This window comes from Nematostella vectensis, chromosome 3, assembly GCF_932526225.1.
Source record: "Nematostella vectensis chromosome 3, jaNemVect1.1, whole genome shotgun sequence".
Taxonomy (NCBI): domain Eukaryota; kingdom Metazoa; phylum Cnidaria; class Anthozoa; order Actiniaria; family Edwardsiidae; genus Nematostella; species Nematostella vectensis.
In genome coordinates, this window is record NC_064036.1 from 2495675 (window position 1) to 2522883 (window position 27209).

At 39.4% G+C, this 27209-nt stretch overlaps 2 protein-coding genes across 5 annotated transcripts; one reads left to right on the plus strand and one right to left on the minus strand.

Moving 5' to 3' along the window:
- Positions 1-1332: 1332 nt before the first annotated feature.
- LOC5504359 (GRB10-interacting GYF protein 2) lies at positions 1333-17414 on the minus strand. Of its 3 annotated transcripts, none has more exons than XM_032372656.2 (26): positions 17282-17414; positions 16945-16982; positions 14344-14560; positions 13902-14001; positions 13705-13813; positions 13068-13093; positions 12737-12907; positions 12196-12434; positions 11876-11953; positions 11731-11809; positions 11037-11278; positions 10065-10293; positions 9627-9691; positions 8805-8924; positions 8002-8242; positions 7577-7673; positions 7160-7226; positions 6820-7047; positions 6248-6550; positions 5549-5830; positions 4918-5204; positions 3562-3622; positions 3161-3266; positions 3043-3089; positions 2732-2860; positions 1333-1894 (listed from the first exon to the last, which is right to left on the minus strand). In XM_032372656.2, exons 2-26 carry the CDS (start codon positions 16974-16976, stop codon positions 1631-1633), a joined length of 3819 nt encoding a protein of 1272 aa, XP_032228547.2. In that variant the 5' UTR covers positions 16977-16982; positions 17282-17414; the 3' UTR covers positions 1333-1630. The 3 variants fall into 3 exon arrangements, with proteins under 3 accessions (XP_032228547.2, XP_001625268.2, XP_032228546.2); XM_001625218.3 differs by having other exon boundaries at positions 11037-11281; XM_032372655.2 differs by having other exon boundaries at positions 11037-11281; positions 17264-17381.
- Positions 17415-17493: 79 nt separating this feature from the next.
- LOC5504366 (dnaJ homolog subfamily C member 16) lies at positions 17494-26966 on the plus strand. Of its 2 annotated transcripts, XM_032372658.2 has the most exons (13): positions 17494-17913; positions 18147-18213; positions 18533-18788; positions 21658-21896; positions 22140-22397; positions 22798-22928; positions 23257-23455; positions 23639-23824; positions 23962-24029; positions 24294-24371; positions 24799-24849; positions 25060-25176; positions 25469-26966. In XM_032372658.2, exons 1-13 carry the CDS (start codon positions 17753-17755, stop codon positions 25857-25859), a joined length of 2202 nt encoding a protein of 733 aa, XP_032228549.1. In that variant the 5' UTR covers positions 17494-17752; the 3' UTR covers positions 25860-26966. The 2 variants fall into 2 exon arrangements, with proteins under 2 accessions (XP_032228549.1, XP_001625279.3); XM_001625229.3 differs by lacking the exon at positions 24799-24849 and having other exon boundaries at positions 17500-17913; positions 24943-25176.
- The last annotated feature ends 243 nt before the right edge of the window (positions 26967-27209 follow it).

Below are 27209 nucleotides of genomic sequence, written 5' to 3' on the forward strand. Positions count from 1 at the left end.
TGGGACTGTCTACCGGAACTAACTGCAAGGGCGGCCAGTCTTAACGCTTTTGAGAAAGCAAGCGAACTATTATTGCATTGACTTATGTAACTTTACTTATTATATTTTTGTTATTATCGTTTTTGTTGAAATTATGATACCTCATAAGAATCTTCGCATAGAAGGAGATGGGGTTATATGGAAGAAGTACGCACCCAGCCTGTCCAGCTTGTGGCGAATGGTCAATCCGAGAAATAGTTCCGAGAGGACAAGAAGGCCTTTTTTAAAAATCAGAGAAAACGAGATCTTGCTTTTCTTAAGAACCAGAACGAGAAGTCGAATCTCTAAAATTCTAGCCTGCTTGCAGGCGGTACTCGGTGTTATCATCGCAGAAAACCCTCTCCGTTCGATGATCGGGCGCCATATTGTATTCTAAGCCGCACGGTTCCTGGGGGCGAGCACAAAAACAAATCGAGATGCCTTAAAATTTGGAGAGAAAATCAATATATCCAAGGAACCACCTCTCTTGTAGTTAAAATTCAAGAAGATCGTCTTCTGGGCTTGCTCAGCTTTCTCCACAAATTCTGTGTACTGGAGCACCAGGAGATCACAATCTCCTATCTTCACATGCTTGTAGCCCATCATCGTTATCAGCAAGAGTTATGGAACATGGCGAAACACACTTTCTTTCACTGTACAATTTGCTCTGCGTATGATCTATGCTGATCCTGTTTCTGGGCATGGATTTTACATACTTTATCTTGTCAATAATTATACAAAGAAACAGCTCGCAAACCATATATTTGGCTACAATTTGCTATTAATCTTCACTCCAATAAGATTTACTTTTGTTTCTTTAATCAAATATTTTTCAAGGACTGATAATAAGAATTCAAGCACTTTCCAGACCTTGAATTTCAAATTTTAAAATTCAAGCACTTTCAAGGTTTTCAAGGACTTGTACGAACCCTGAAGTAGGAGCGTGGCTGTGCCCCCAAATATTTTATTAATGTTTCTGTATTATGCCCCCCTCCCCACTCAATATTTCCAGGCCTGCTAGGCACCGATATTTATCAGGCGGGGTAAAGGGGATTTGAGCCATGGGAACAGGATTTGTAGTAAACAAGGACGGGTCCAAACAAAGACGGATGCGAGACTAAGGTTGGGAAGGAGGGTCTGGGAAACATTAGTGTCGGAAACGGTGGGGTGGGGGGGGGGGGGGGGGGAGGGGGTAAGTACCCTGGTTAAAAAGCCTTGAACGTCTCTCTATTTAGTGGCTTAACCCCGAAGGCCACTAAATAGAGACGTTAGAGGCTCTGGAACCAGGGTAGGGGGTACGACAACTAGACATCATAGCATATAAAATGTTTTTTTTAATACAAACACCTCTTCGCAACCTCAACGAGTATTTTCTGTCTGAACACAACAGTCTCTCTTGGGAAAATAGGAGCGAAGACTTTCTCCGCTTTTATATTCGTGAACTGTCATTCTTTGCTCGCCCGTTAAAAACTTTAAGCCCATTGACGGGGAATCCCTTATTTCCCATATAGTTTCTCGGGAATTCAATTCCCTAGTGGGCACTTAATTACGCGAGCAGTCGTACATTCTCTAGTGATTGGGATGTTAACAAGGAAGCGCAAATCAAGGGAATTCATCGCGTGTCTTCGAGGGTTTGTATTTCGCCCATATTGACCCGCTCTGCGGCATTTACGCTGAATCCAAGAATGCTCGGATCGACTTTTTGCATTTTCTTCTTTTTCTTCTTTTTACTTGACGCAGACTCGCCGCCATTACCTCCGTTGCCCACCACGCCGCTGTGGGAGGCATCAGTCGAGTGCGCGCTTAGGTTCTGCTGGTAGGCCCTGCTCGTGTTGGATTGTTGAGTTGGGATGGCGCCCCATACGTTTGTCTGTTGCTAAAACACAATTTAAAAAGTTACATAATAAACACCCTATGCGTAGGGTGCTCCTTATTTCATAACTTTAAAACAGTTTTAAGCAGGTTTTTACACATTAAAATTAACACCTTTACGCATTTTACACTCTACTTGCAAGAAATCGTAGGAATGCGTGCCAGTTGGACGCCAATTCAATTAATTTTTGTTGCGTTTCGCTTGCTCTTTCGTCCAATGAGAACCAACCTAAGTTCACTGACGAGCCCCTCCGATGCCGAATACTCGACAGAAATAAAAAAAACAGGAAAAGCATGCCTTTATTACAGTTTTTTTCAAGTAGTCTCCTAAGTATCCACTTTGACCTTAAGCGCTTCACGAGGCCAGAGCAGAAACTGGCAAAATTAATTTCAACCCTAAAGATAGCACATTAGGTGTAGTTGAATAAATTTCTAACTCACTAGAAGCAAACACAATTTCAGTAAAATTGAGACGTCACAATCAAGCACATCTCTTTACTGACTATATTCATGACGAGTTATTATTAGGATGTGAGGATCAACTAGCGTAAGACCCCCCATGGGGATAGCAGTAGCGGAATAATTTTTAACACCCCCTAAGGGATAGCAGATAGATAGGACGATCACACCAGCCCGGGGGTCACACGCTAACGGCACGTACTGCAGTCTCCAAGGAATGGGTGGAAATCGGGCCTTAATATTTCAAATACACTCGGTTTTTTTTTTAGTTCTTAGATACTTGATGGTGCCTCGGGATAAAAGCAAATAGTTCATATGCGTACTGCTGCTAAACGCACCAATCAAACAAACTTTATACATACGGGACAACCAGCTGTCTTACCGGATAAACCGGAGGGGAGGGGGCGGGAGCAGATCGGTGCTTGTCTTTCTTGCGCTTTTCGATGAATTCCTTGGCGAAGTCACGCGCTTCTTTAGTATCACCGACATACGACTTCACGTAGTCGTGAATCTGAAGGTATATTTATACACATTAATTTGAAGAGATATATAATTCTAGAGATATTTGTTGACAGTAAATCAGTTGCTTGAAATAGCCGATGGAAATGGATGCTTCGCGTGACTCAGTTATTAGCGGGAGCATAAAGCAGCGGCGTGAATGGCCTTCTTTAATGGGGGTTCTATACTACTCACCTCATAAGGCGACTCAACTTCTTTCAGGAACAAGATGAAGGTGGGGACTGAAAAAGAATGCCAGTGGGTCATAAGCAAACAGCCACGTGGGCAAACTATAGTCGGATCCAGGACTTACTGTCGACTCCTGTTGCTTTCATTGAGCGCAGCGTTGTCTCGCACCACTGGGTGAAATCATCGGCGCTCGCGGCGGCGTGCTGCTGGAACAGGCGTCTGACACTTTCCTGGAAATAAGACAAACGGGTGAGGGGGCTTCGCGCTGCTTGGCCTAAATGATTGAGTAGTATGCTGTTATATGTATTTTAAAACCGACCTTCCGGCATGTTCTGCCTGGACACTACTCGAGTACGGTATTATATGCTGCACAAATACCAAATTCCATAAATTCGCGCTAAACTCTTTACACTTCCACGCGTAAACAAAATGATTCAACTCTTCGCCCGTCACCTTTTTATATAAAAACAAACAACATTCGCGCGTTCTATATTACTATTACTACTACAATGATGATTGTTTTACCTCGTCCTTGTTGGATTTCTTTGCCTGAGCAGGTTTACTTTGGGCAGCGGTTGAGTTAACGCTGCAAAGTAAGTAAACAAGGCGCTCAGAACAGCTACAGTACCATAACTCACTTGTCAACACAGCGTTTTCTTATAAAAGATAAAGAAGTCCAAATGGATATAAGATTGTCGACAAGGTAATAACAATATGGCCAAATGGATTTAAAACAGCAGAAACGACAATAACAATATGGCCAAATGGATTTAAAACAGCAGAAACGACAATAACAAGATGGCCAAATGGATTTAAAACAGCAGAAACGACAATAACAAGATGGCCAAATGGATTTAAAACTGTAGAAACGACAATAAAAAGATGGTCAAATGGATTTAAAACTGAAGAAACGGCAATAACAACGTGGCCAAATGGATTTAAAACTGCAGAAACGACAATAACAAGATGGCCAAATGGATTTAAAACTGTAGAAACGACAATAACAAGGTGGCCAAATGGATTTAAAACTTCAGAAACGGCAATAACAAGATTGCCAAATGGAACTGTAGAAACTGTAGAAACGACAATAACAAGGTGGCCAAATGGATTTAAAACTGTAGAAACGGCAATAACAAGATGGTCAAATGGAACTGTAGAAACTGTAGAAACGACAATAACAAGATGGCCAAATGGATTTAAAACTGTAGAAACGGCAATAACAGGATGGCCAAATGCATTTAAACCTGTAGAAACGACAATAACAAGATGGCCAAATGGAACTGTAGAAACTGTAAAAACGGCAATAACAAGATGGCAAAATGCATTTAAACCTGTAGAAACGACAATAACAAGATGGCCAAATGGAACTGTAGAAACTGTAAAAACGGCAATAACAAGATGGCAAAATGCATTTAAACCTGTAGAAACGACAATAACAAGATTGCCAAATGGATTCAAAACTGTAGAAACGGCAATAACAAGATGGTCAAATGGAACTGTAGAAACTGTAGAAACGACAATAACAAGATTGCCAAATGGATTTAAAAATGTAGAAACGGCAATAACAAGATGGCCAAATGCATTGAAACCTGTAGAAACGACAATAACATCATGCAAATGACAAAGGAGTACAGCCCCGTGCTCTTTGTGTGTCGTACCCGTTTTCAAGTCTTGGTTTGTTGCAAACCGTAAAAATGCGCCAGAGGGAACATATTTTCATGTGATATCAATTTCCAATTCATATTCATTGTTTGTTATAACAGTTGTAAACGTTATCCATATCGTCTCGACCTGCGGTTTTAAATATTTTGTATTGAGTTCACTTTTGCTGCCAAAGGTACCTAATATTTGTTTATCCACTATTACCGTGCATTGCCTTACGTTTTATTCTTGGCTTGTTGCTGCCTGGCTTGAGCAGGAGGGGGGTTTGCTTTAGCTGCTGCCTTCACGGCATTATCCCAGAAGAGCTCGTCCTCATCGTCCTCGTCCTCGTCTTCAGCAGTGTTAGCAGCGAATGCCATGAAGCGAGACTGGGGCTGCTTGCCGCTTGCTTGACCTCCTCCCCACACGTTCCCAGAGGTGCCGCCGCTAGCCCAGGAAGACGAGAGGGAGGGGGGGTTGCTACCCCAGACGGAGGAGCTCAGCGGGTTATGGGAAGGAGGAGCTGGCTGTGAACCATATAAAAATAGACTTAATCAAATTTCTAAGCATAAAATAATTACAAAATCATGAGCGATAAGAAAGCAAACATCTATACTTAGACTTGTGGGTTAATATGTTGAGTGTGGGGATGTAACTTGCTAGTTAAATGAAACCGTCTAAGACCAAGGGCTCAATACCAGTATTAGAAAGAGCATATTCATAATAGTATTCTTACAGATTCTCAAAATTCTCAAGACTGCATACGAATGCAGTCTGGTTTCCAGCGGTTCTCGACCACCAATAAAACTTGAAAGCGCAACGTACGAGCGCCTAAGAGGCACCTTAGCGCTTATTCAGAGCACTGCCTCACCTGTGAACGCGATAGCTGCTGATTCTGAGCCTTTGCCTTTTGCTGCCTGGCTTGTTCTTCCTGGATTTCCAGGAGCGATTTGACAGGAGGGGGGCCGACGGGGGCATGCTCTCCCCACCCTGCGGCGGCCGCACGGTTCTGCTGCTCTCGCTCCTGCTGTTCTAGGATGAGACGCTGGCGTTCACGCTGTAGGCGCTCCCTTTCTTCCTGTTGTTGCTGGATCTCTGCAAGAGATAGGGCTGCAGGAGAACTAGTTGAGCCCCACAGTGACCCGTTGCTAACCTGAAAGAGAGAGAGAGAAAGCATTGAAGGAGTGTTTTCGTTATTTTTTGAAAAAAACAAAAAACATAAAATAAACTATATTTCCATATTTCTCTCATTGTATTTAAACAGTGATAGGCACCAGAAAGCTTAGGTAGCGAAGGAATAGCTTCTCGCACATCAGCAATGTTTCATCACTGTTTCAAATGATTTCCCTTGGATTTACACATAATATCAGTAATCATTACACAGATAATTGGAACGAAAACTCAGATAACTGTAATTCTTCGTTTATTCTCTTAAAAAAAAAACGCATACGCATAAAAAAATGCATACCCTTCGGTTCGATTCCTGCATCGTTTGGTCCAAAGAAAGAAAGCCCCACCACCCGCAACTACCACCTAAAAAGTAAAATGATGAACACCTTATTTCATTTACCTGTCGTTTCTGCTGCAGCTTCTGCTGCAATTCCATCTGCTTCTGTATCTCTTTTCTTCTCTGTACCTCTTGTTGCTGCTGCTGGAGTCTGAGCAGGGCCTGTTGCTGCTGTTGCCGCATCTCGGCCATACGCTGCTTTTCTTCTTGTTGTCGCTTCTGTAACTCTTGCTGTCTTTGCTGTTCCTGCTGTCGTTTTTGTAGTTCTAGTTGTTGTCGCTGTTGCTCTTGTTGCTGTTTGAGGATAGTTTCTTGTTTTCTCCTTAGTTCTTCCTCTTGTTTTCGCCTTGATTCTTCTTGTTGTTTCTACCATATGATAATAAGCTAATAAGCACATGCGTGTGTTCTAGTTTTTACTTGAGTTGCAACTAAAACTCAAGTAAAATCCAGAACACAAGCACACTTGAGAGAATGATAAGCTCTGAACCATAAATACTTCTTCATTTGACAACTATACGTTAGTCATATCCTGTATCCCGACCAAGATTTGTCAAGCCACAAATACAGATTTTTGTTGCTGTTAGTTTTGTTTTGTGGCGGTTGTTGTCAGACAATCGACATTCCGCTTAGCATACCTTAAATACTTCCTCTTGCTCTCTTCGTTGCCTCTCTGCTTCTTCCTGTTGTCTTCGCCTTTCTTCCTCCTCTCTCTGTCGCTGTAACATCTGTTCTTGCTGCCTTCTCATTTCCTCTTCTTCCCTCTGTCGCTGCAGAAGTAGTTCCTGCTGCCTTCTTCGCTCCTCTTCCTCTTGCTGCTTCTGCTGCAAGGCCCTGGCTTCCGCTTCTCTCCTCTCTTTTTCCAGCTGGAAACAGGCGAAATAAGTTATGAATTTATTTTTTATTCCTATAGTATTCCTATGAACAACAAGACGGTGTAATAAAATAATCAATATTTTGGTGAGGAGATAAACTCACCGTTTTCCTTTCCTTTTCTTCTTCAATTCTTTGGATTTCCTGTAGCGACTGAACCTTGGATTTGTTACTGTATCAAAAAAACAACCATAACTATTAGCCCAGTCAGGCTCCTACAAACAACTCGTCTATATCATATCACCCTCAATGAAAGAGAATTTTAACCTATTGAAAAAAATGTTAGACAATGTCACTGTGCTAATTTATGAAAACTATTTCTCAATCAATATAAAACAGAATATTAAATGCTTAGTGAATGTTGGACAGTGAATGTTAAAGGCAGTGATGTTGATTTTTTGTGTCACCCAAGCAAAATAAACAAACAAACAAACAATAAGATGGCTCCACGACTCTGTGAATGGAGAATATGTAGCAAAAAGAACCGGGTAAACGCCTGTTATCTGACAAGACTATGCTTACTTAGCTTCCAAGTCCCAGACATTGACAGGGGGTGTAGAGGGTGTGGCAGTAGTTGGTGGAGAATTGGCCGGTGACCAGGGCCCTGCCGACATCATACCTAGTTAACAAAAACATCAGAGATGAGCAATTTCACCCTTAAGAAGTCAGTCGGCATAACAAGAACCTGCAGTATAACAGGAGTGTGCCTATCCTAGGGTTCAAAATAGCAGCCGGCTGCCTGCGATAGCCAGCTGTTTTCTGGTCTTTGCCAGCTCTTTTTTTCTGTATTCCCCTCTCATATTTTAAGTGTGCAGGCTTTTTTTTTTCAACCAAAATCTACAAAGCCGGCAAAATCTAACAGATTTTAAAACATTATTTTGAACCCTGCTAAGTTATCCTGCAATACTTTGTTGAGGGCGCAGGTCTTGCTTAAAAAAAGAACTTACTTGGAGAAGTTTGTGTGGGACCTGATGGACCCCAGATGGATTCAGAAGTCACTGACAACCCCTGTGGTCTCTGGTGCTGTTGTTGCTGTGAGATAGATGATTTTGGTGGAAGGTCCATTCTCTGAGGTTCGCTTGCTATCGACTGAGGCGGCGGCATCTGTGGAGGGGGTGCTGAATCAGGAGGGGATTGCTGTGAGGGTGCAGGTTGTTGCATTTGCTGCATTTGATGGAGTTGTTGTTGCTGGAAAAAAAAATCAACCAGTCCAAGGTTGTAATCTCCTTTTTTTTCTTAATTCATATTACTTAGTAAATAGTTATTTGTGGCTGAGCATAATTTTTTACTTAATTGGTAAGATTTCAAGGTTTCATATACATGTTTAACATCATGCATACAGTATACGACTGAGAGTTTCAGAATCAAATAGTTTTTTTTTCTAATCTCAAAATTTAAAAGAATCGCAGCACACCGTGTCTACTGGCAACATTTTGTCAAATATGTCAACATGCAAACACCATATAAAAAGCCCATTTAGAGTTTATGGGATAACCAATAGAGAAACGGGTTGAGTCCAAGCCATTGGACCAAAATCCTATAGAAGTAAATAGCCCCCTATACAAACCCCTGTTTATCACACATATTTAACAAGAAATCAGTTCCAAATAGTATTACTACAGTTTTGACCAAAATAGGATGTGGCATGAAATCGAAGTCATGATTTATTGAAGATGTCTCTCTGGGGATTATTGTAATAAACAGAGCCCAGAAGTGAGTATTACCATCTAAAAGCTGGCTAGTGGGATACCTGCATGAGAAGAGCCTGCTGGTGGAGAAACTGCTGCTGTATTAGGTGCTGTCGCATCAAGTCCTGGTACTGCTGTTGTGCCAGTAACTGCTGCTGCTGCTTGATATGGTCAGGGATACTCTACAATGGAGATTAGCAAGAGACGACTGAGTGAATACTATGGTGTGGGTCAGGGATACTCTACAATGGAGATTAGCAAGAGACGACTGAGTGAATACTATGGTGTGGGTCAGGGATACTCTACAATGGAGATTAGCAAGAGACGACTGAGTGAATACTATGGTGTGGGTCAGGGATACTCTACAATGGAGATTAGCAAGAGACGACTGAGTGAATACTATGGCGTGCCTTGAGTAGGACTAAATCCTCACATTATTTAGGGGAACAAGCATATAACCAAAACATTTATGTGAGTAGTGCAGGATCCAGCCACCAAACTGAGATCTACATAGGAAAATGAACTTTTAACCATTACATTCTTGGAGAGGGCTGAATATCAAATGCCCTGAGGACTATGGGAATGAACTGATACCATAGGTTAACTCATGTGAGTAGAGCTGAATCTCTACAGGCACTTTGAATACTTGTACAGCCTTCCTTTTGTAAAAAGTGGGGAAGAGTTAGGGTACTGCATCATATGAACACCTAAATATTAGTTGGATATCATCTGCAACGTGTAAGCTAAAAAGGTGAGGGACAGGGCCCCTTATAAACCCAAAGTCCTATTGCCTGCATTGTACACTGTTCAAATCTGTAGATGTTGTGGTAGTGTGATTATATTGTGGTCTTTGTAGATGTAAAGTTGTCATATCATTGACACACCTTCAGTGCTGGTGGCTGTGGACCTGCATGGAATGGTACTCTGCCCCACGACTTAATCAGCTCACCTAAAGTACATAGTTTCTTAGTTTCTTATTAACAAAACACGAGAGGCTACATACTCTGTTACGTCAATTAGGCAAAGTGCACAAAGTAATTACATGACTTTTTGTATGGGGAATTCACGGCAAAATAAACCCAAAAAATGACTGGCCATCAAGCCAGAGTGAGAAGTATATCTAAAATCTTTCAAAGAAAATCAACCCTATCTGACAAAGAAACTTTCTGGCTGATTCGTAAGCGCTGAATAAATTGCTTTTTGTTGTTTTCATTTTTCTACAAAAAATGAAAGTGATTAGAGCCAGATCAAATGGAAATCAAACCCATTTCCAATTAACCAAGTTAGAGTTGGCATGCTTCTACTGTAGCATGCACTCTTACCAAGTGGCTGAAACACCTCATCTGTCATTCGTCGGATCATGAGATTCATACTGAAGTAGCCATGTTTGAACCAGTCTGCCATCTCAGCATTGGTGAATGGCCCTTGCTGTTTGCCTTGTGGATCAGTATAATACCACTGTATGTTGTCACCCTGAACAGGTGTAGTGGCAGGTGATAGCCGTGGGTAACTTTGCTGAGCAAACCTTTCTTGCTCAGATTTTTCTTCATCCTAGAAACATAATTATGGCACCTAACATCACTCTTTGGTTCAGTTGGCCATGGGAACATCCCAAGCATAAACAAATGTCAAATTTAAAAAAATGCTATATGCTTTTTCAAAAATTAAAAAAACACTGTCATTTTTAGTAAATAAACGGCCCATCTCTATGCATTATAAATCCATTTAAAAAACAAATCATTACAGCGAGGACACAGAAAGCGGGCCATGCTGAACAACTTTGACCAATCAGATTCAACTTGAACCCTGTTAACATTTTGGAAAAATAGTTCAACCAATGAGAAACACTGGAAGTATTATTGACCTCGTACGTGAAAAATACACATGTAAGTGAAAATACACATGGCCGTGCGGGCCTTATCCGCTCTCTTTTTTATTTTTTATTCTCAGAATGTTTTCTTTTTTCTATTTTATCTGTCGATTGAGCATGGGAACACCCTAACCTGATTGGCTGAAACTTTTTTTCCGAAATGCTTACCTCACTGTAATTCTATTGAATTATAGTAAATTTTTTAGAAATGGTATCATTCCTTGTTAAGTGTCACAATTGATCACTTAATTTATTGCACTAGCGAGGACATCGCACCTTTTCCTGGGGCATTGAATAATTTTAAAGTTTCTTCAGAGAAATATCCAGAATAATTTATTGAGTGGCATTTTGTGACCATTTCCTTGGAAAAGATGACACAAATTGGGGTAGTGCACAGATGATCGTCAACCTCTTTTTTAATCACCTCATCATCCAACAGCAGCACAAGGTTCTCAGCGGCCTTTTCCAGGTGATCAATTCCTTGCTCTTCATCTTTTCTGTCATCTGTCAGAGGTGGAGACTCTTTCTGTACGGGTGCTGGTGCCATAGGGGAAGGCTGTCTGGGTGCAGTGGTAGGTGGTGTGCTTGTAGGGGGTGGTGGTGTGTGTGGTTTTGCTTCAGTTGGCTGTGGACTCGGTGATGTTGACTTGGTCTGGGGTGCTTTTTCTTCTATGAAAAAAGGGTTTACGTTACTACAGTAGCCTTGATTAAACCAACATAAGCAGGGGGTGGCCCAGGCCCCCCTTCTAGCAGCCAAAAATACTGTTAATGCATGAGACATTATCTAAAATACAAGAGAAAATGCCTTGAAAAGGCCTTTTGGGTCACCTCCTTTTAAAAATCCTGGCTCACTGCTGATGAGAGTAGAGGAAAGTCAAACTTTCTCTTGCTCTTGCAAAGCAGCAGTCAAACAGTCCTTGATGGTTGATGAGAGTGGTAACATTTTCATGAGAAACAGGCATGATTATGTTGAAGAGTGTGTTACAGAGCAGGATTGTTTGGGCATGAAGGTTGAAACTTTAATAAAAATCTTACCTCCACTTGACTTAGGCTTTACAATACTCAGAACAAAAAGCAGATAAACTCTATCCTCCAACCTCAGGCTATCCATAGTTTACCTAATGGTTTATCTTTGCTTGATTTTTCATCCTTTATTTCTTCGGATTGTGTGGGTGATTCCTTGTAGCTGCTATCAAACTGTAGTAAAAATAAAAGCTCAATAATATTGATTCATGTTTACATCAACCACAGAGCACTACTTACAAGTCTTTTTTCTGAAGTTGGAGATTTATTTTCATTAGAGTCTCTATTTTCAGTTCTTCCTTCATCTGTGTTTTCTTTCTGCAAGTAAAACAAAGGTCAAGACTAATATATGAACTATCCATACTCCTGCCCATACAAATAATATCAAATGGTCAGCTTTGTTGGATTTGATTAGATACAGTAAATTACTCTTTCAAAACAGGGCTCAAATTGGGACTTCGGTGGGGATAAAAGCAACACGATAAACAAGAAATTTAAGCCTTCAGAAAAGGGTTGTCTGAGATACAGTTTTTTGTCTTCATTTAAAGCTGAAAGATCACCTTTTGAGATCTAAATGCCCCAGATGCATCAAAGGTTCCTGTCATATCAAAATCTTCCTGGTCATCATTACTCCATTCGGGTAATCGCTCGCCAGAAGCACTCCATCTGTTATCATCACGTTCATGCCAGGACCGCGCCCGGCCACTCCTTGCAACCTGCCACTCATCATCAGGGTAGCTATTCTCCCTGCGATAAGAGTCTGGTGCTCTCCAGGTACCGCCTCTTGTAGGTCTTCCACCTAAATGAGAAGCAGCATGTGTGAGAAGGCACTTAAGAGGACAATACAATGCTATGTAGGAAAATTGGTAAAACATGCGAGAAGCACCATAGGTTAGAAAGCTATAAACAGTTATTCTGTATACCCTTGATAAATAAAGTTTATTGTAATGTAGTGTATTGTAAGGATGTTATTATGTATACCCTTGGTAAATAAAGTTTATTGTAATGTAGTGTATTGTAAGGATGTTATTATGTATACCCTAGGTAAATAAAGTTTATTGTAATGTAGTGTATTGTAAGGATGTTCAATTCCAAACATACCTCTCCACCTTTCAGTTTTTTCAGCTGATCTTGATCCTGAAATTCTCCATCCTCCACCATCATCCTCATCACCACGACCAGAAAAGCGCCAGTTGTTGTCATTGTTCTCCCCTCTGTCCCAGGTGCTATCACTGGTGATGCGCGACCTTAAGGTTGGGTCATAGCCTCTTCCTGAATAAAAAATGCACTAGAAACTCATAAATCATGCAGAAAAAAGCAACAGGTGCCAACACAAAGAATTGTTTTGTCCTCCACAGAGAAAAATGCACAGTACGCTACACCAATTGCTTTTCCCCAGGTTCCTCAAGTAACCAAATCTTTAAGAACTTACCTCTTCCAGGATCAAATCCCCCACGTCTGAAATCACACAGAAATGTCTCAGATTGTTTTAGAACCATTTGATAATCAGGGAAATGAGTTGAAATCGAGAATTAAACATATCTATAGTGATTCTGAATAGTAAATTCTCCATACTGACCCCACAGCGAAGGAGTTCGAGAGGGGGGTTAACCAATTTAGCAGACAGTTTTCAGGTATTTTGCCCTAACTTTCAGTGGTACTTTTTCCTTTATCAGGGTGGACCTTCTAGTTAAGTTTGGTGGTTCTTTAGAACATCCTAGCTATGAGACTAGTGACGATAGTTTCTTTCAAAGACAAAAATGCCACTCTGCCCTCAAAGATTAAATAGTCTACCCATCAGAGTTACCTAGTAGAACATTTTATAGTATACCTGTGTTATTACCATTGGGGGACTGGGACTAGCCCATTGAACTCCTCATTTGCTTTACTGCCTCATTCGGATTAGATAGCATGAATAAAGTGTTTAATTATTGGAATGGATTGACTCTTAAATATGACGGAGTACAACAAATGAGGAGTCCAATGGACTAGTCCCAGTCACCTAATGGTAATATCACAGGGATACCATAAAATGTTCTACACAGCTTCTTTATTTCACTCTTCTGCACCTGTTTTCATCCCAGCTTTGTCGTTTTGGATCTCTACTGAAGCCTCCTTCTTGACGGGTGTCCTCATATGATGACTGTCTCATAAATCCCCCATCACCCCTACCACGCCCTGACAAGAAATAACAAGAAACGGATTGCACAACAAGTATTAAGTAATTGTTATTAGGAAATCATAAGAGAAACTTTTTGTCACGTACCTCTTGGAACTCCCCTTGCTCCACGCAAACCTCCTCGGGTCCCACCTCTACCCATAAGCTTTAAGACTGCATTGCTGTTCACTGAGCCCATTGCTGTACGCTAGAATCGAAAAACAGTAATTAAACCAGTCATAAAAGGTACAAATTACATATAACAAATAGTTGTTCTTAAAGACCTTGAAAACTGTGTAGCGTATAATACGCAGGTGTGCATTACAAGGACATGGGTCTTATTTCTAGGCTTGGTATATTATGTTCTAAAGCTAGGAGTAATTAAATACTTTAAACATTCAGATTACACATCATTAATGAAAATGCTTAGCTACAGTCCATCTTCAGGGATATGCAGTGCAAGCAAACTGTTTTCCAGGAAGACAAATGTAAGAGTCAAAGGTGTTTAATGGGAGGCTAAGACTCAGGGTTCTATGAATGGTACACTTACTTGTTCTTCTTCTGTTGGTGGTAAAAATGCCATAGGAAAGCTTGACTTTTCTTTTGCTACGGAAGCAAAGTGTTCCAGCTCAACTGGTTTATTTAGCTCTTCCATAAAGAGTGCCAACATCTCCTCTTTGCCATAGCGAAACTCTGCCAGCTTGAACTTTGGCCCTGGAGAAGGTGGGGGTGATGTGACACTGTTGCCGCTTGATAGAGCACGCAGCCTGGAAATACAGTACAGTCAAACCTCTATGAACATATTGATCCCTGGGTACTTTTTTAGTTGAACTTACAAAAAAACGGCCAAAAACCAATTACTTCCCTATGATTTTTAAAGACTGTCAGAGTAATACACCACTATACATTGTCAGAGGAACCCAAGCTCTACAACTCTAATTTCACATTGTTATGATAAAGCATGCATAACTTGCATATCGGTAGAGTGGTCTGGGACATCATGAAGTCTATAAAAGCATAAGTGAGTGCTGTTCATTGGGATATTTCAAACCAAAGGTGGACTTATGGGGATTTTTTTAATGTTTGGCTTTATTAACCAATTGATCTGTAATAGTGGCAAGATGTGTCATTGGTTCCAGAAACCTTCAAGGAGAAAACAAAAAGTTTTGAGGTCGTAGAAGTGGGTCTTGAGGTTCGAAATTAAGGGCCTATGGTATTATCTTGTTGCTATGAAACACTGATGCTACGAAAGAGAAAAGCGCTACATTTGATTAAATAGACTAAAATCACCACGTGTCTTCCAACTTGAACCAGTGGCCTAGTGGTTAGCACCCTTGACGCATAAGCAAGTGCTCCAGGTTCAATCCCTGGTCAAGTCTTTTTTTTTATTTTATTTTATTCGAAACTCCAGTTCTAACTTATTTTTTTTCTTTTTTCCAAGAGATTAAAATAAACTTTCAACATTTTGTAGAGGAAAATGCAATTTTTTTTTCTAGAATAAAAATAGATTGCAAAAAACAAGATGGCGAACATTTCCGCGCGAGAAAAACACATTAATTTTGCATGGCATTGGATTTTTGATTTTTTTAAGAAATGAAAAAGTTATTACCAAATATGTGGTTTTCAAAGAACATAAAGATTTGCCATTTCTCGCGGTATCAAAATCTCGCAAATCCAATGTGTAAAGTTTTAAAAAATAGTGATGTTAAAATGTTTTTAATGGTCACCTAGATTGGGTGCATTTTTTCAAGACCATTTATCTTTTAGAGTATACATGATTGTCTTGTTGTTTTTATTTTGCATTTTGGGGCTTGTGGTATAAGCATAGCTCCCTTTAACAGTCTCTGTTTTAATAGCTGTCAATAAATCTCTCAGCTTCTCATTGTGTCTTTAAAGCCATCACTTTGCAAGTCCCATAGGTAACTGTTAAGGCATGGCTAAACACTCATAAAACATGTTTGTCAAACATTAAACCATCCACAAAACATGACACTATTGGCTTCCACAACACATCTGGATGTTTGAACAAGATTAAAACATTTCCATCAAATATTTCTGTTAAAGGTACATGTTTTACAGTTTAGCCACTCATAACACAAGAACATTGCACAAATCCTCACAGCGCCACTTTGACCCCTTGCATAACCATAACGACAAAATTGCATTTTATGAAAATGTTGTTGTGTTTAGACACCTCACCAAACATGCTTGTGTGAGGGTTTGATTTCAATGTTTGACAAACATGTTTGAATGTTTAGTCAGGCCTTTAAGAACAGACAAACAGTGACGATGAGTTCAGATGAATGTTTTGGCACCCGATGGGTGTTATGCACCAATTTCAAATAAGCTTGCACTCTGAGAAACAATGTGTTATAACCAGTAAGTAATGTATAAATGATAAAATCTTGGCCATTTTAATTAGATGTATATGGAGGGGGCAAGAGGAAGATCAAAGTGTAATGATCCCCTTTCTCTTTCCATCCTTATTCAGGCTCCTTTGTCACAAATATTTACCATGGAATTGTAAGAGCAGTTTGCCAAGATAAATATCTTTCTAGTTTAACATATTTATAATGTGTTATGACATGGAAGATTCTTTCTTTTAGAATTTTTGTTGTTGTTGTTTTCTTGCAATTTCCTGATAAATAACAAGAGAGCAGTCAAACAGCAAATTATAATTCAGCCAAAAAGAATACACAATGCAAAAAAAAAATAACATTGAAAAAAATGGTAACCAAGCAAGCCATAATAATCAAATTCAAACGAATATAAACGAGCCAAGCAGGAAATTCTCTAATTCGCACTAATAAATTCGATGTGAAAAAGAAAACAATTTTGAAATATCTTATTTCGAAAACGTGGTATATGTGCCGAAAAGACTAAAAAGGCACACGAAAATATGATTGCTTTTGTATTTTACAAGTCTGGCAAATTCGAAAGAAGTGTGAATAACTGCACTGGATTGATGAAATGTGGCATACACAGCTGGGGAAAGCCTCAAAACAGTGCGATGGCGCGTGTACAATTTGCACCTAAAAAACACCGGAATGATTCAAGTTACGAGTTGCACTAGAATGTATCGAGTGATTTTAAACCAGTTAGATGTGTAAACACGGGTAGCGATCAGTTGCATTTTAGTAAGTGTACCTACCATTCTGGTCCAAAAGTTAGAGTTTCCGACATTGTGATCTGCAACAAATACAACACTATTTACACGCAGAGAAAAAATAAGCTTGGGGTTCCCAACCGCTACAGCCGATATGAAGCAGCTGGTAGAAATCAACAGAAGAAAGGCAGTGGAATACGTATTTGGGAACACACACAGTGCACTTGCAGATTTGGGATTAAATATGTAGGGCACACATTCTACACAAGCTAGTGCAGCTAAGCTTTGCACTCGCTTTTACGACAAAGTCCACGACTAGCCCCCAAAAACGAACAAATAGTGTTAAATAAGTCATCCATGATACCTAGAAATTTATCTATACCGTTCAGTTTTGGTAATCAACTTTGGAAATACGCTCCAAAAACACTTTCCTTCGAGGCGGAGAGTAGGGAATATGGCGAACACAAATTTTGCAGCCACTGATCACGTGGTCACTTCCTCTTCGGACGACGCGCACACTTTTCGCGCAAACACTGCTGGGTAATCTTTCTGCGGACGCACAAACATATTTTGTCCATTACACAAAGTTTCCTCCAAAAATAGTTAAATACGAATAATCGGGTTTTAAAATTTTAGCCATTATTCTTTTAAGTATATTCATCTTATATCCAAAACACTGTGTTTTACAGAAATTAGCACAATAAAATATATATGCGCCTTTGTTTAGCCGGTCAGCGGATGTCTCACATAGTGTGGTAGGTTCTATTTTTTGTTCTAAAAAAAATAGCTTCTGACTTGAGAAGGTTTTTCTTCATTTTTGTAAAAGTGAGACAAATTTTGTGCACCCAAGACCATGATACCATGGTCCAGTACAGTCCTTGTTTTGATTATTGCGTGGAGTTTTCCCGTAAGATCCCTGGATGCCTCTGACGATCCGTATGATATTTTGGGCGTCAGTAGAACAGCTTCGCCGAACGATGTAAAAAGATCGTACAAGAAACTGGCTAGAAACTGGTATGTGAACGCATGATGAAAACAAGTTAATCTTAGAGAAGAGGGGATATATACTTACAGCACTGTTGCGATGTTAAGTTAGCGGAACAAAATAATTTGCAAACAGAACAACATGTGTTGAAATGTATAATAAAAATTAGTTTGTACTGTGGCTGTCATTCAACGATGCCGTCTATATATAGTCTTCCTGAAATGTTTTGTATCCCAGCTTGTTACCTTTTATTTGCTTTAAGGCATCCAGACAAGAACAATGATCCTACAGCACAAGAAAGATTTATTAAAATTAATCAAGCATATGAGGTGAGAGGGGTTGATTTGTTCATGAAATCATCACTAATTAACGAATAGAACTCGTTTTTTGGCGTTTGTCATCTAATAGTCCACAGGTAGTATGTTTAAAAGTCAGTTCTTCAATATGCTATAGAATTGAGGTTTTGGTAAAATTTTAAAAATTTTTGGTTCATTTTAAAAGTAATTTATATAGGGTACTCTGATTGGAAAAAGTAATTTTGGGCTCTCTTTGAGGTGAATTCCTTTTTTTAGATTAAGTGAAAAGGCCCTTTACCCTTTCACGCCTATCGCTGATCCCTGATCTTCCTATTACTTAATATTATTCCAGATTTTATCTGATGAGGGAAAGAGAAGAGACTTTGATAACTTTGGGCATGAAGCACCAAATAGACAGAGAAGCCAAGGCCAGCCCTTCTTTGATGCACACAGTGGTTTCAGTTTTTTCTTCAATGATAACCCATTTTCTCACTCAAGTCAGTCCAATGCTGACCATGTCACAGCCAAGGCATTTGATACTTTGATAATTCCAGCAAGTTATGAGAAACCTTACATACTGGAGGTTATATCCAACTGGTGCATGGCATGTGAGTACCCTAAACAGGATTTTTTTTCAGGGAAAAGGGGTGGTGGTTCTCCTAACTTCAAAGGGAGTGGGGTCTTATTTAAGATTTTTAACCTTATGGATGTGTTGATTCGAAACAGGGCATTTACAGGATTGAAATTATTTGAAATTAGTTGGTCAATAGGTAAATCAGTGCCATACTGCCTAATTTCCCTATCCACCCTCCACCTATTCAACAGTTTTTTGTTTTCTGTGTCCTACCAAACAAGAGAACGTCATGCTGGCTTGTGTGTCAGAGTCTTGTTATGGGTGCTGATTTCTCTAAGAGTCTTGTGTGCCTTTTGAGAAGCACAAGTGAACTGAAGGCATGAATAAAATGATACACATCATGAACTTGATTCCAAGTAGATTGTATTTCCGACATGCCCCAAATTGTGGACGAAAGCTGTATAGTTTTGTATACTCAATGCCCAATCTAAATTATAATATAAAATAATATAAAAAGGCTGGCACCATCTGTGATCTCATTCTATCAAAACATCTTCACATCTGAGCGATCACTGAGACCAGGATTTCGTGTGACTCCTGCGATAGTAACACTGTAGCAGAAAGTACTAAACAAACACGCTCCTGAAATATCTCGCACCATCACTCTTTGTCCTCATGCTCCTTGGTACAACAACATGCTCCGCGATGTTAAGGATGAAAAACGTCGATCTGAATGTGCTTACAGGACATCAGGACTTGAAGTTCATAGACAGATATTTCGTGACACTTGTCAGAAATACACTAAACTACTTGAATGGTACAAGACTGTCCGTTATTGATTGAAAATTGAGTCTGCTGACCAACAGGAACTATTTCGCCTTTTATTGATGGAATGTTCAGAACCAAGGCTATCCCTTCTATGCTGGCTCACGTCTCATCTCTAGAACTGGCTGAGAAGTTCAGTGCACATTTTGTGGAGAAAATAAATAACCTAAGACAGAGTATTAAAAGCTCCTCTCAAGTTAAAATAACAAACTCCCCTTCTTCATTATGCAAATTTGAAACCTTCAATTAAGTTTCTTCTGAAGCTGTGCACAAGATAATTGAGAAAGCGCCATCTAAATCCTGCTTGTCAGACCCCATCCCTACATGGCTTCTTAAATCCTGCTTAGATGAATTACTACCCATCATAACTTCAATGGTAAATGCATCATTTAAAAATTCTTTTCAACAAGGTTGGCTTTTTCCTAAGATTAAAAACAGCTCCCTTGACAAAGAGGACTTCTTTAGTTTTAGACCTATTACCAATATTCTCTTTACTTTTAAGATAATTGAGAAGATAGCTGCAATGCAGACTTGCCACTATCTGGTTGAAAATGGATTGTATCCCGAATTCCAAGGAGCGTATCGGAGATTCCACAGCACTGAAACCACCCTTGTTTGTGTGCAGAATGACATCTTAAGAGCTATGGACGAGGAGAAGGAAGTCATCTTAGTCCTACTGGATCTCTCAGCTGCATTCGATACTATCGATCATAAGATTCTCATTGATAGGCTGTCTTCCCGATTCGTTTTTAGCGGCACCGTCATACAATGGTTTTCTTCCTATATTAATGGTCGTACTCAACAGGTTGTGATCGAGGCAGCTCAATCTAAACCATGTACCTTAAACTGTGGCGTCCCTGAAAGCTCTGTTCTTGGCCCCTTGCTGTTTATCTTGTATTAAGAACTGATTAGGTCTCATGGCCTCAACTGCATGCTCTACGCTGATAAATCCCAGCTCTATGTTACGGCTCCACCCAATGATAGGTGTTCCACCGTTGTAAATCTTGAGATATGCATAGTTAACATCCAAACCTTCTTTGCAGATAATAAACTAAGGTGCAACCCCACGAAAACCGAAATAGTGCATTTCCACTCTCGATTTGTTGATTTTTCTCCTCTAGAGGGCATTACAATTAGTAACAAATTTGTTACTGCCAACCAGGAAGCTCGTAACTTGGGTGTTATTTGTTACTGCCAACCAGGAAGCTCGTAACTTGGGTGTTATTTGTTACTGCCAACCAGGAAGCTCGTAACTTGGGTGTTATTTTTGACAGTAATCTATCCATGTCTAGTCACATAAACAGCGTTTGTCGATCAGCTTGGTTATCTCTAAGAAATATTGGAAGAGTTAGAAAGCACCTAAAAGAATCCAACACAGAACGACTAGTTCATTCTTTCATCTCTTCCAAGATCGACTACTGCATTAGCTTGCTATATGGTCTTCCTATGACTGAAATTAGCAAATTACAGAATGCAAAACGCTGCGGCAAGACTTGTGACTCTGACTAAGCACAGAGATCATATAACCCCAACCCTACGGGAACTTCATTGGCTCGCGGTTAAAAAGACAGAGTAATTTTCAAAGTTCTTCTGCTTACTTTCAAAACGCAAAATCGCTCCGCCCCCCAATATTTATGTGATCTTTTTAAACCTTACGTTTCTAGCCGGTCCCTGAGATCAGCCAATCTGGGACTGCTTACTGTTCCCCGCTCCCGCACCGTAACTTTTGGGGACAGATCTTTCTCTATAGCCGCCCCTAAAATATGGAATAACCTTCCGCTATAAGAAATGTTTCTAGTGTGTCCACTTTTAAAAAGAAAAAAACACATTTTAGGAATAAAGACATTTTAGAAATTTATAGTTTTTTTTCTTTTCTGTTACTTTTCTATATTATTATTATTATTATTATTATTATTATTATTATTATTATTATTATTATTATTATTATTATTATTATTATTATTATTATTATTATTAACCAGGTTTGATATTTTAAAACCTGTTTCTTTATTCATTAACCAGGCTGAATTATTCTGTTAAGTCTTTCTGTGTAACAGAATATTTGTCCTCTCCATCAGGTATGCAAATAGAAAGTGTATGGGAATCTACTGCAAATGACCTAAAGAGCCTTGGTGTTGGTATTGGTGTAATCAATGTGAATAGAAGTCCCCGCCTTGCTGATCAACTCAGCATTGATGGAGTACCAAGGATTATTGGTGTTTTGAATGGAAAGCTGACTTATTACAATCAGAGAATGTCACCAGATGGGATTAAGGAATTTACCAATGGACTCTTCCCATATAGCTTAGTGCACAGGGTAAGTATAAGAGAGGAGGCTTTTTAAAAGTACTTAAAAGAGTACTTAAAAGTACTCTTAATGTTTTTTTAACAGGGAAAATGCACTAAAAACTTTGCTTGTCCAACCTATTTGTGTCACATTAGTATAACACCTTACTACGTAATAATTGAAAAGATTAGATATATCAATCAACCACACCCTGAAATGGTATCATGTACTCTTTGTACTGTACTTCAAATGGAGAATAACACTGTTTTTCAGGTTTCCAGTAAAACGTCAGACATATTTCTGAAAACAGATGACAATAAGCCAAAAGTGCTTCTCTTCTCACCCAAGAGCTCACCATCTCTGCTCTACAATCTGGTTGCATTTAGCAATCAAGAGAGACTGTCATTTGGATTTGTGAGCATGTCAGGTCAAGATGGTGAAAAATTGAGGCGCAAATTCAGAGTGATGGCAAAAGAACCAACAGTTATGATATTCAAAGAAGAATCAGCTGTACCAGAAGTTGTTTTTGAGGTAACAGAAAATGATCATCTTGATTGATCAAGTCCAAGTTTTCTTACATCAGTGTGATTCACTAAAATATAACAACAAGTTGACTTATGATGTGTGGCTTTGAAGTTGCCCAACGTGCATGTTCAGGGCAGCAAATAACTTGTGTTTCAAAATCAGTTTGGTTTGACCAGGTATTGGCTACAGATTAAAAAAAAGTGTCTCATCAGTTTAAGCAAGGAATAAAAAATCCACTTATACTTTTATGTCTCCATGTTATATCCCCTGGAGTTTTCTTTTTCCTAGATTCTGGTTAATTTGTAAAGCTCTACCTTTGGGGCTATCTTTAAAATCCCTTAGATAAGTTATAAGGATATACAGTATTTCAAATATCTTGAATAATATACTTTATTGTGCTCTTCAGGCAACAGACCTTAAAAGTGGAAAGTTACGCGAGATGGTCTCTGCTAACAAGTACCTGAATCTTCCACGACTAACCACGCAGAAAATCTTTGATGAGCTCTGCCCTGATGAGAGATTTAGATCACAAAGGAAGTAAGTAAAACACTCAAAACATTATTGTATTTAAGTTTTTAGATATATGAAATGATGTTTGGTATCAGTGATTTTTTTTAAGAATAATAATTTAAAAGTTTTAGCATATGTATAAACTTTGGTAAAGCGGTAAATGCATTAATGTTTTTTTACTCCAGAAACAAGTTGTTGTATGGATTTTTTTCCCTTTTAGTGAGAAGAGTCCCATTACACCAGCTATTAGGAAAATTGTTTCTGTTGTTGTCTTGATGTTATGCTTGGTTCAAATCTAGAATTAATCTTTTTCTTTGTGAAAATAACACTCATTTTTTGTACGGTATTAATCAAGGTTATGTGTGATCCTCTTTACCAAACGGGGATCCCATGACAATGAGAAAGCAGCCCTTCGGAATTTTGCCAAGGATTCACATTTCCCAGATGATAGAGTTCACTTTGTGTACATCCACGAAGACGTTCAAACCAGGATAGTGTCTGCCATGAGAGAGGGGCTTGATGCAGCGACAAGCAAGAATAGAACTGCGCTAAAGGTTTGTTAACATCAGTCATCAGTAGCAGCTGTGTGTAGCAAGGGGGGGAGGGGTGGCTCCAATATTTTTTTTTCATGTTGTCTATATGCAGTCAAACCATGGTAACTACATCAAGTAGTTGTTATTTAATGAAAATTGGAAAAGATATCACCTGATCTCAACCAATTGTCCTTCAAACACCAGCTTGCCATCCTGTGGAACCCGGGAAATGGAGAGGCCCGCTACACCTGGCTACCAGGAGGGTGGTATGTTACCCGTTCCACAGCACTGGTGGACAAGTTGAAGCATTTGATTGAGGATGTTATTGGTGGATCTGGAAAACTTAAATACAGCACTCGCCTTCCTGTGCTCTATAATGAGGATGCTCCGGTATGAATAACTAGTCTATGTCTACACTTACTGTATGCCTTTCACACACTTAATACTTCATCATGTCACAATCTGTTGTTGTTGTTAGGTTTTTTTTTGTACGCTTACATGAATTTTTTTTGTCCTTATATTGCCAGAGCCCTCAAGCCAGAATTGTTGCTAAATTGCGAGATTTTATCAGCTTTGTGTTGGAGTTTTTTGCAAGGTAAAGCACACTAGACTAATACATGCTAATGAGCAAATGCATTTGTAAACATCAAATGGTGAAATACTGGCTTCTTGAATGTGACTGTTCCCCCCTCTTTCCCCACCAAGCCTGGATCCAAGATTTTTTTTACGTTTATGTTTTGTACAATCTTTGTTTTAGCTTTTCCTCTGTCATAGTGGGGCTTTGCACCCCCCACAATCCCTTAGATCCTCTGCTGCTTAAATAACTCTGTTTACTTATCAATCTGCATTTTTGTTTCAGGAAGGACAGTTCCTCAATTATTACTCTAGTACTGGGACTTGGTTTAATTATTGTTATGAGTATCTTTCTTCCCCAAGGGTAAGTTGCGATCTTTTGGCCAAGTAAAATACAAATTTTTTTCAGCAGCCTCTATACAAAGTTGCTCAAATACTAATATATTTAGATAATTATATGAACCAGCCAAATCCCATTAAGATGGTCGCTTAATAAAGGAACTACTTTAATAGAAAATCAAGGGTGAAACAAGGAAACTTCAATAACCATAATTGCGCTGAATAAGCGCTGGTGTGCTTATTTGATTCTTTATGTCCCAGGGAGGCGCTTATACTGAGGAGGTCTGTTTTATCCCTAGATATAAAAAATCGCCTTTAACAACTTGAAAGGAGTAAAAACTACTCTCAGAACCATAAAACAAGCTTTCAATAATAAAATATTATGGCAAGTAGTCATGGCAGCTATTCTTACTTCTCTTTTAATGTAAAGGCTTTTTTCATCTATTACATAGAAGTTTTGTAAGTGCAATATGTGCAAGGAGCTGCTTATTCAAGAAATTATGGTATCCTTGCCTGGAATACCCCCCTTAAGCCTTTTCCCTCTTTAATGTGTCCTTCCAGTTCCTAACTGTCCCTGTTATTTTCTACTCTCTTAGAGACCCACACAAGAAGAAACGACCTGACCCTTCTGATTCTCATGCTGTTGACCCTTTTAACAATATTGCACTTGGCTTTATCGAACTAAACCGTTACACAGACTTAACCCTACTTAGGGAGGCTCCCCCTGGCCAGCTGACCGTCGCTATCCTTTTGGATGCGGTCACCACTGAGGATGCCGTCAAGTCACCTCTATTGAAGGCATTTGACGAAGTTGTTCACAGTTGTTCAGGGTTAGATTATTATAAATATATTTAAATTTAGATGACATTTTGGAAATTATTTTCAACATGAGTAAAAAAAACACCCCTTGTTTTTATACCCATGGGTTTTGTTTCTGATATCGTCATCATCAATACCAAAATCATGAATTCCTTTATCATCATCACCACTAAAAATATTGTGCACATGAGGCATGCCGCTAAAGACCAGAGCTCAGTGTAATCTGTCCGGGGCTTATGTCTTGACAAAGTTTTCCAAATTCATTACCCTCTTCCATTCTGACAATTCTCTATGATTCCCTAGGAAGTACAGTATATTGTTCAAGTATGTCTGGCTATCAATACCAGACAATCTGGAATGGTGCACTGAAGTCATGGAAGTCAACAAATTTGGCGAAGTCATCCCTGGAACTGTCCTCGCCATGAACGGTCCAAGAAAATACGTCATGACTTTCAAACCTACGGACTTGACGAAAAGTCAGTATTTCAAGAGCCAAGGCGGGGACCTGATGGGTTTTAACGACAGCGACGAGAGTGATGAAGAAGGTCATGTTGATGAATGGAGTGCCTACGAGAGAAAACGACAGAAAGTACTGAGTCTGTCCCTGCGGAGAGAGCTGCCGAGGTGGCTGGAGAAATTGAGCGAGGGTTTGATTAAGAAGGTTAAATTGGACGAGTGGCCTGTCATGGATTAGGAATTTTATTATTATTATATATGTACATATTAGTATTTATCAGTACTTGCATAACCAGAATGCTTTTAAAGTTGGGGCGAGGTACAGAATGATATAGAGTGGACGGCGCACACACCCAACACCGTGTTCGATATCAAACATGCCCTTGCTAAACTCTTGTTATTATTTCAATCAATATTTATTAAGGGACGGACCAATAGAAATATCTTCAAGACGTACTTACTTACTAAGCCTTTCCTTTGTCATTTGTTCAGTTTTCCTTCATCTTTTTTCCAGTTTTTAAAATCGTGGATTAATTTCGTCTACGTCACTTGTTCCTTGTCCCCCCACCCCTTACTTTTCTAATAGTCCGTCCCTTACACAAAGAAGAGCGCAATTCCAAATCCCATAATATATTGTATCACGGACTCACCTGATAATAGAGAACCATGCATAACATAAGAATTATTAATTGGCTTTCCTCGTTATATGCCTTGTCAGGGCTCATTGTTTGTACGGTGTTCTATAAGTAAATAAAACTTTTTTTTCTAGAATTTCCAACTTCTTAGACCGTGGTTTTCAAAATCCCGCGAAATTCTTTTTAGTTTATTTAGTACTAATACACTGTAATGTCATAATGTAATGTCACTGTTATCTTTTGTTCTGGCTTGACAAGTACACTTTAACAATTACATTTTGTTTCACGGGATTTTGAAAACCACTCTATCAAAAGGCAGATAAAACTCAAAATACCGCTACTGATTGTCCTTTCCTATGTCACATCTGTGGAATGTTCTGGAAATTTGTGCGCGTGCATTCTAGTCTCTGATTGATGGGGTTGTGTGCGCCTAACGCCTACCAAATCCCAAAAATTCATTCCGAAATTCTCGTATCGCAATCCGAGACGCGCAAAAAGGTAAGGTAAAATTGAATCATTTCTCTTTTCGACTAATATGGACTTGAGACTACCAGCCGAAGAATATTCAAGATAGCTTTTAAAGTACATAAGAGTACTTCGAAAAGGCCGCTCGGTTTCTCTTTCTGTGTCGAGCAAAGAAAACGAGCTACACAAATAGCTCTGCGCCTGATGGAAGTTAAAGTTGTCAATTAAACAATGCTTTTAACCCATTTGCTTGTTTAATCTCGCTTTTTTTGGAGTTGGGTGTTTATATTTTCAAAAGTGACATGATTGCAGCTGTTGCGAAGAGAGGAAGGGACGTTGTCCATGGAAACCATATGGGATGGAAATCAACGCATGAGACAATCAGAGCGCACTGAGAGAATGTTGATTGACGTATGACAATCACTAGCTTTGGCTTTTGTGATTGGTCAACACTAGCAAGTGCACACGCTTTCTTCGGAAAAAAAAAC

Excerpts from the sequence above, each read along its gene's own strand:
- LOC5504359 (XM_001625218.3), bottom strand. The coding sequence starts at position 16,976 with ATGTCGGAAACTCTAACTTTTGGACCAGAATG. Across the intron at positions 12,435-12,736 it reads AAAAACTGAAAGGTGGAGAG|GTGGAAGACCTACAAGAGGC; the intron begins GTATGTTTGGAA and ends CTTCTCATTTAG. Across the intron at positions 11,810-11,875 it reads CAACTTCAGAAAAAAGACTT|TTTGATAGCAGCTACAAGGA; the intron begins GTAAGTAGTGCT and ends TTTTTACTACAG.
- LOC5504366 (XM_001625229.3), top strand. The coding sequence starts at position 17,753 with ATGATACCATGGTCCAGTACAGTCCTTGTTTTGATTATTGCGTGGAGT. Across the intron at positions 18,789-21,657 it reads ATCCAACTGGTGCATGGCAT|GTATGCAAATAGAAAGTGTA; the intron begins GTGAGTACCCTA and ends CCTCTCCATCAG. Across the intron at positions 23,825-23,961 it reads TCTATAATGAGGATGCTCCG|AGCCCTCAAGCCAGAATTGT; the intron begins GTATGAATAACT and ends TTATATTGCCAG.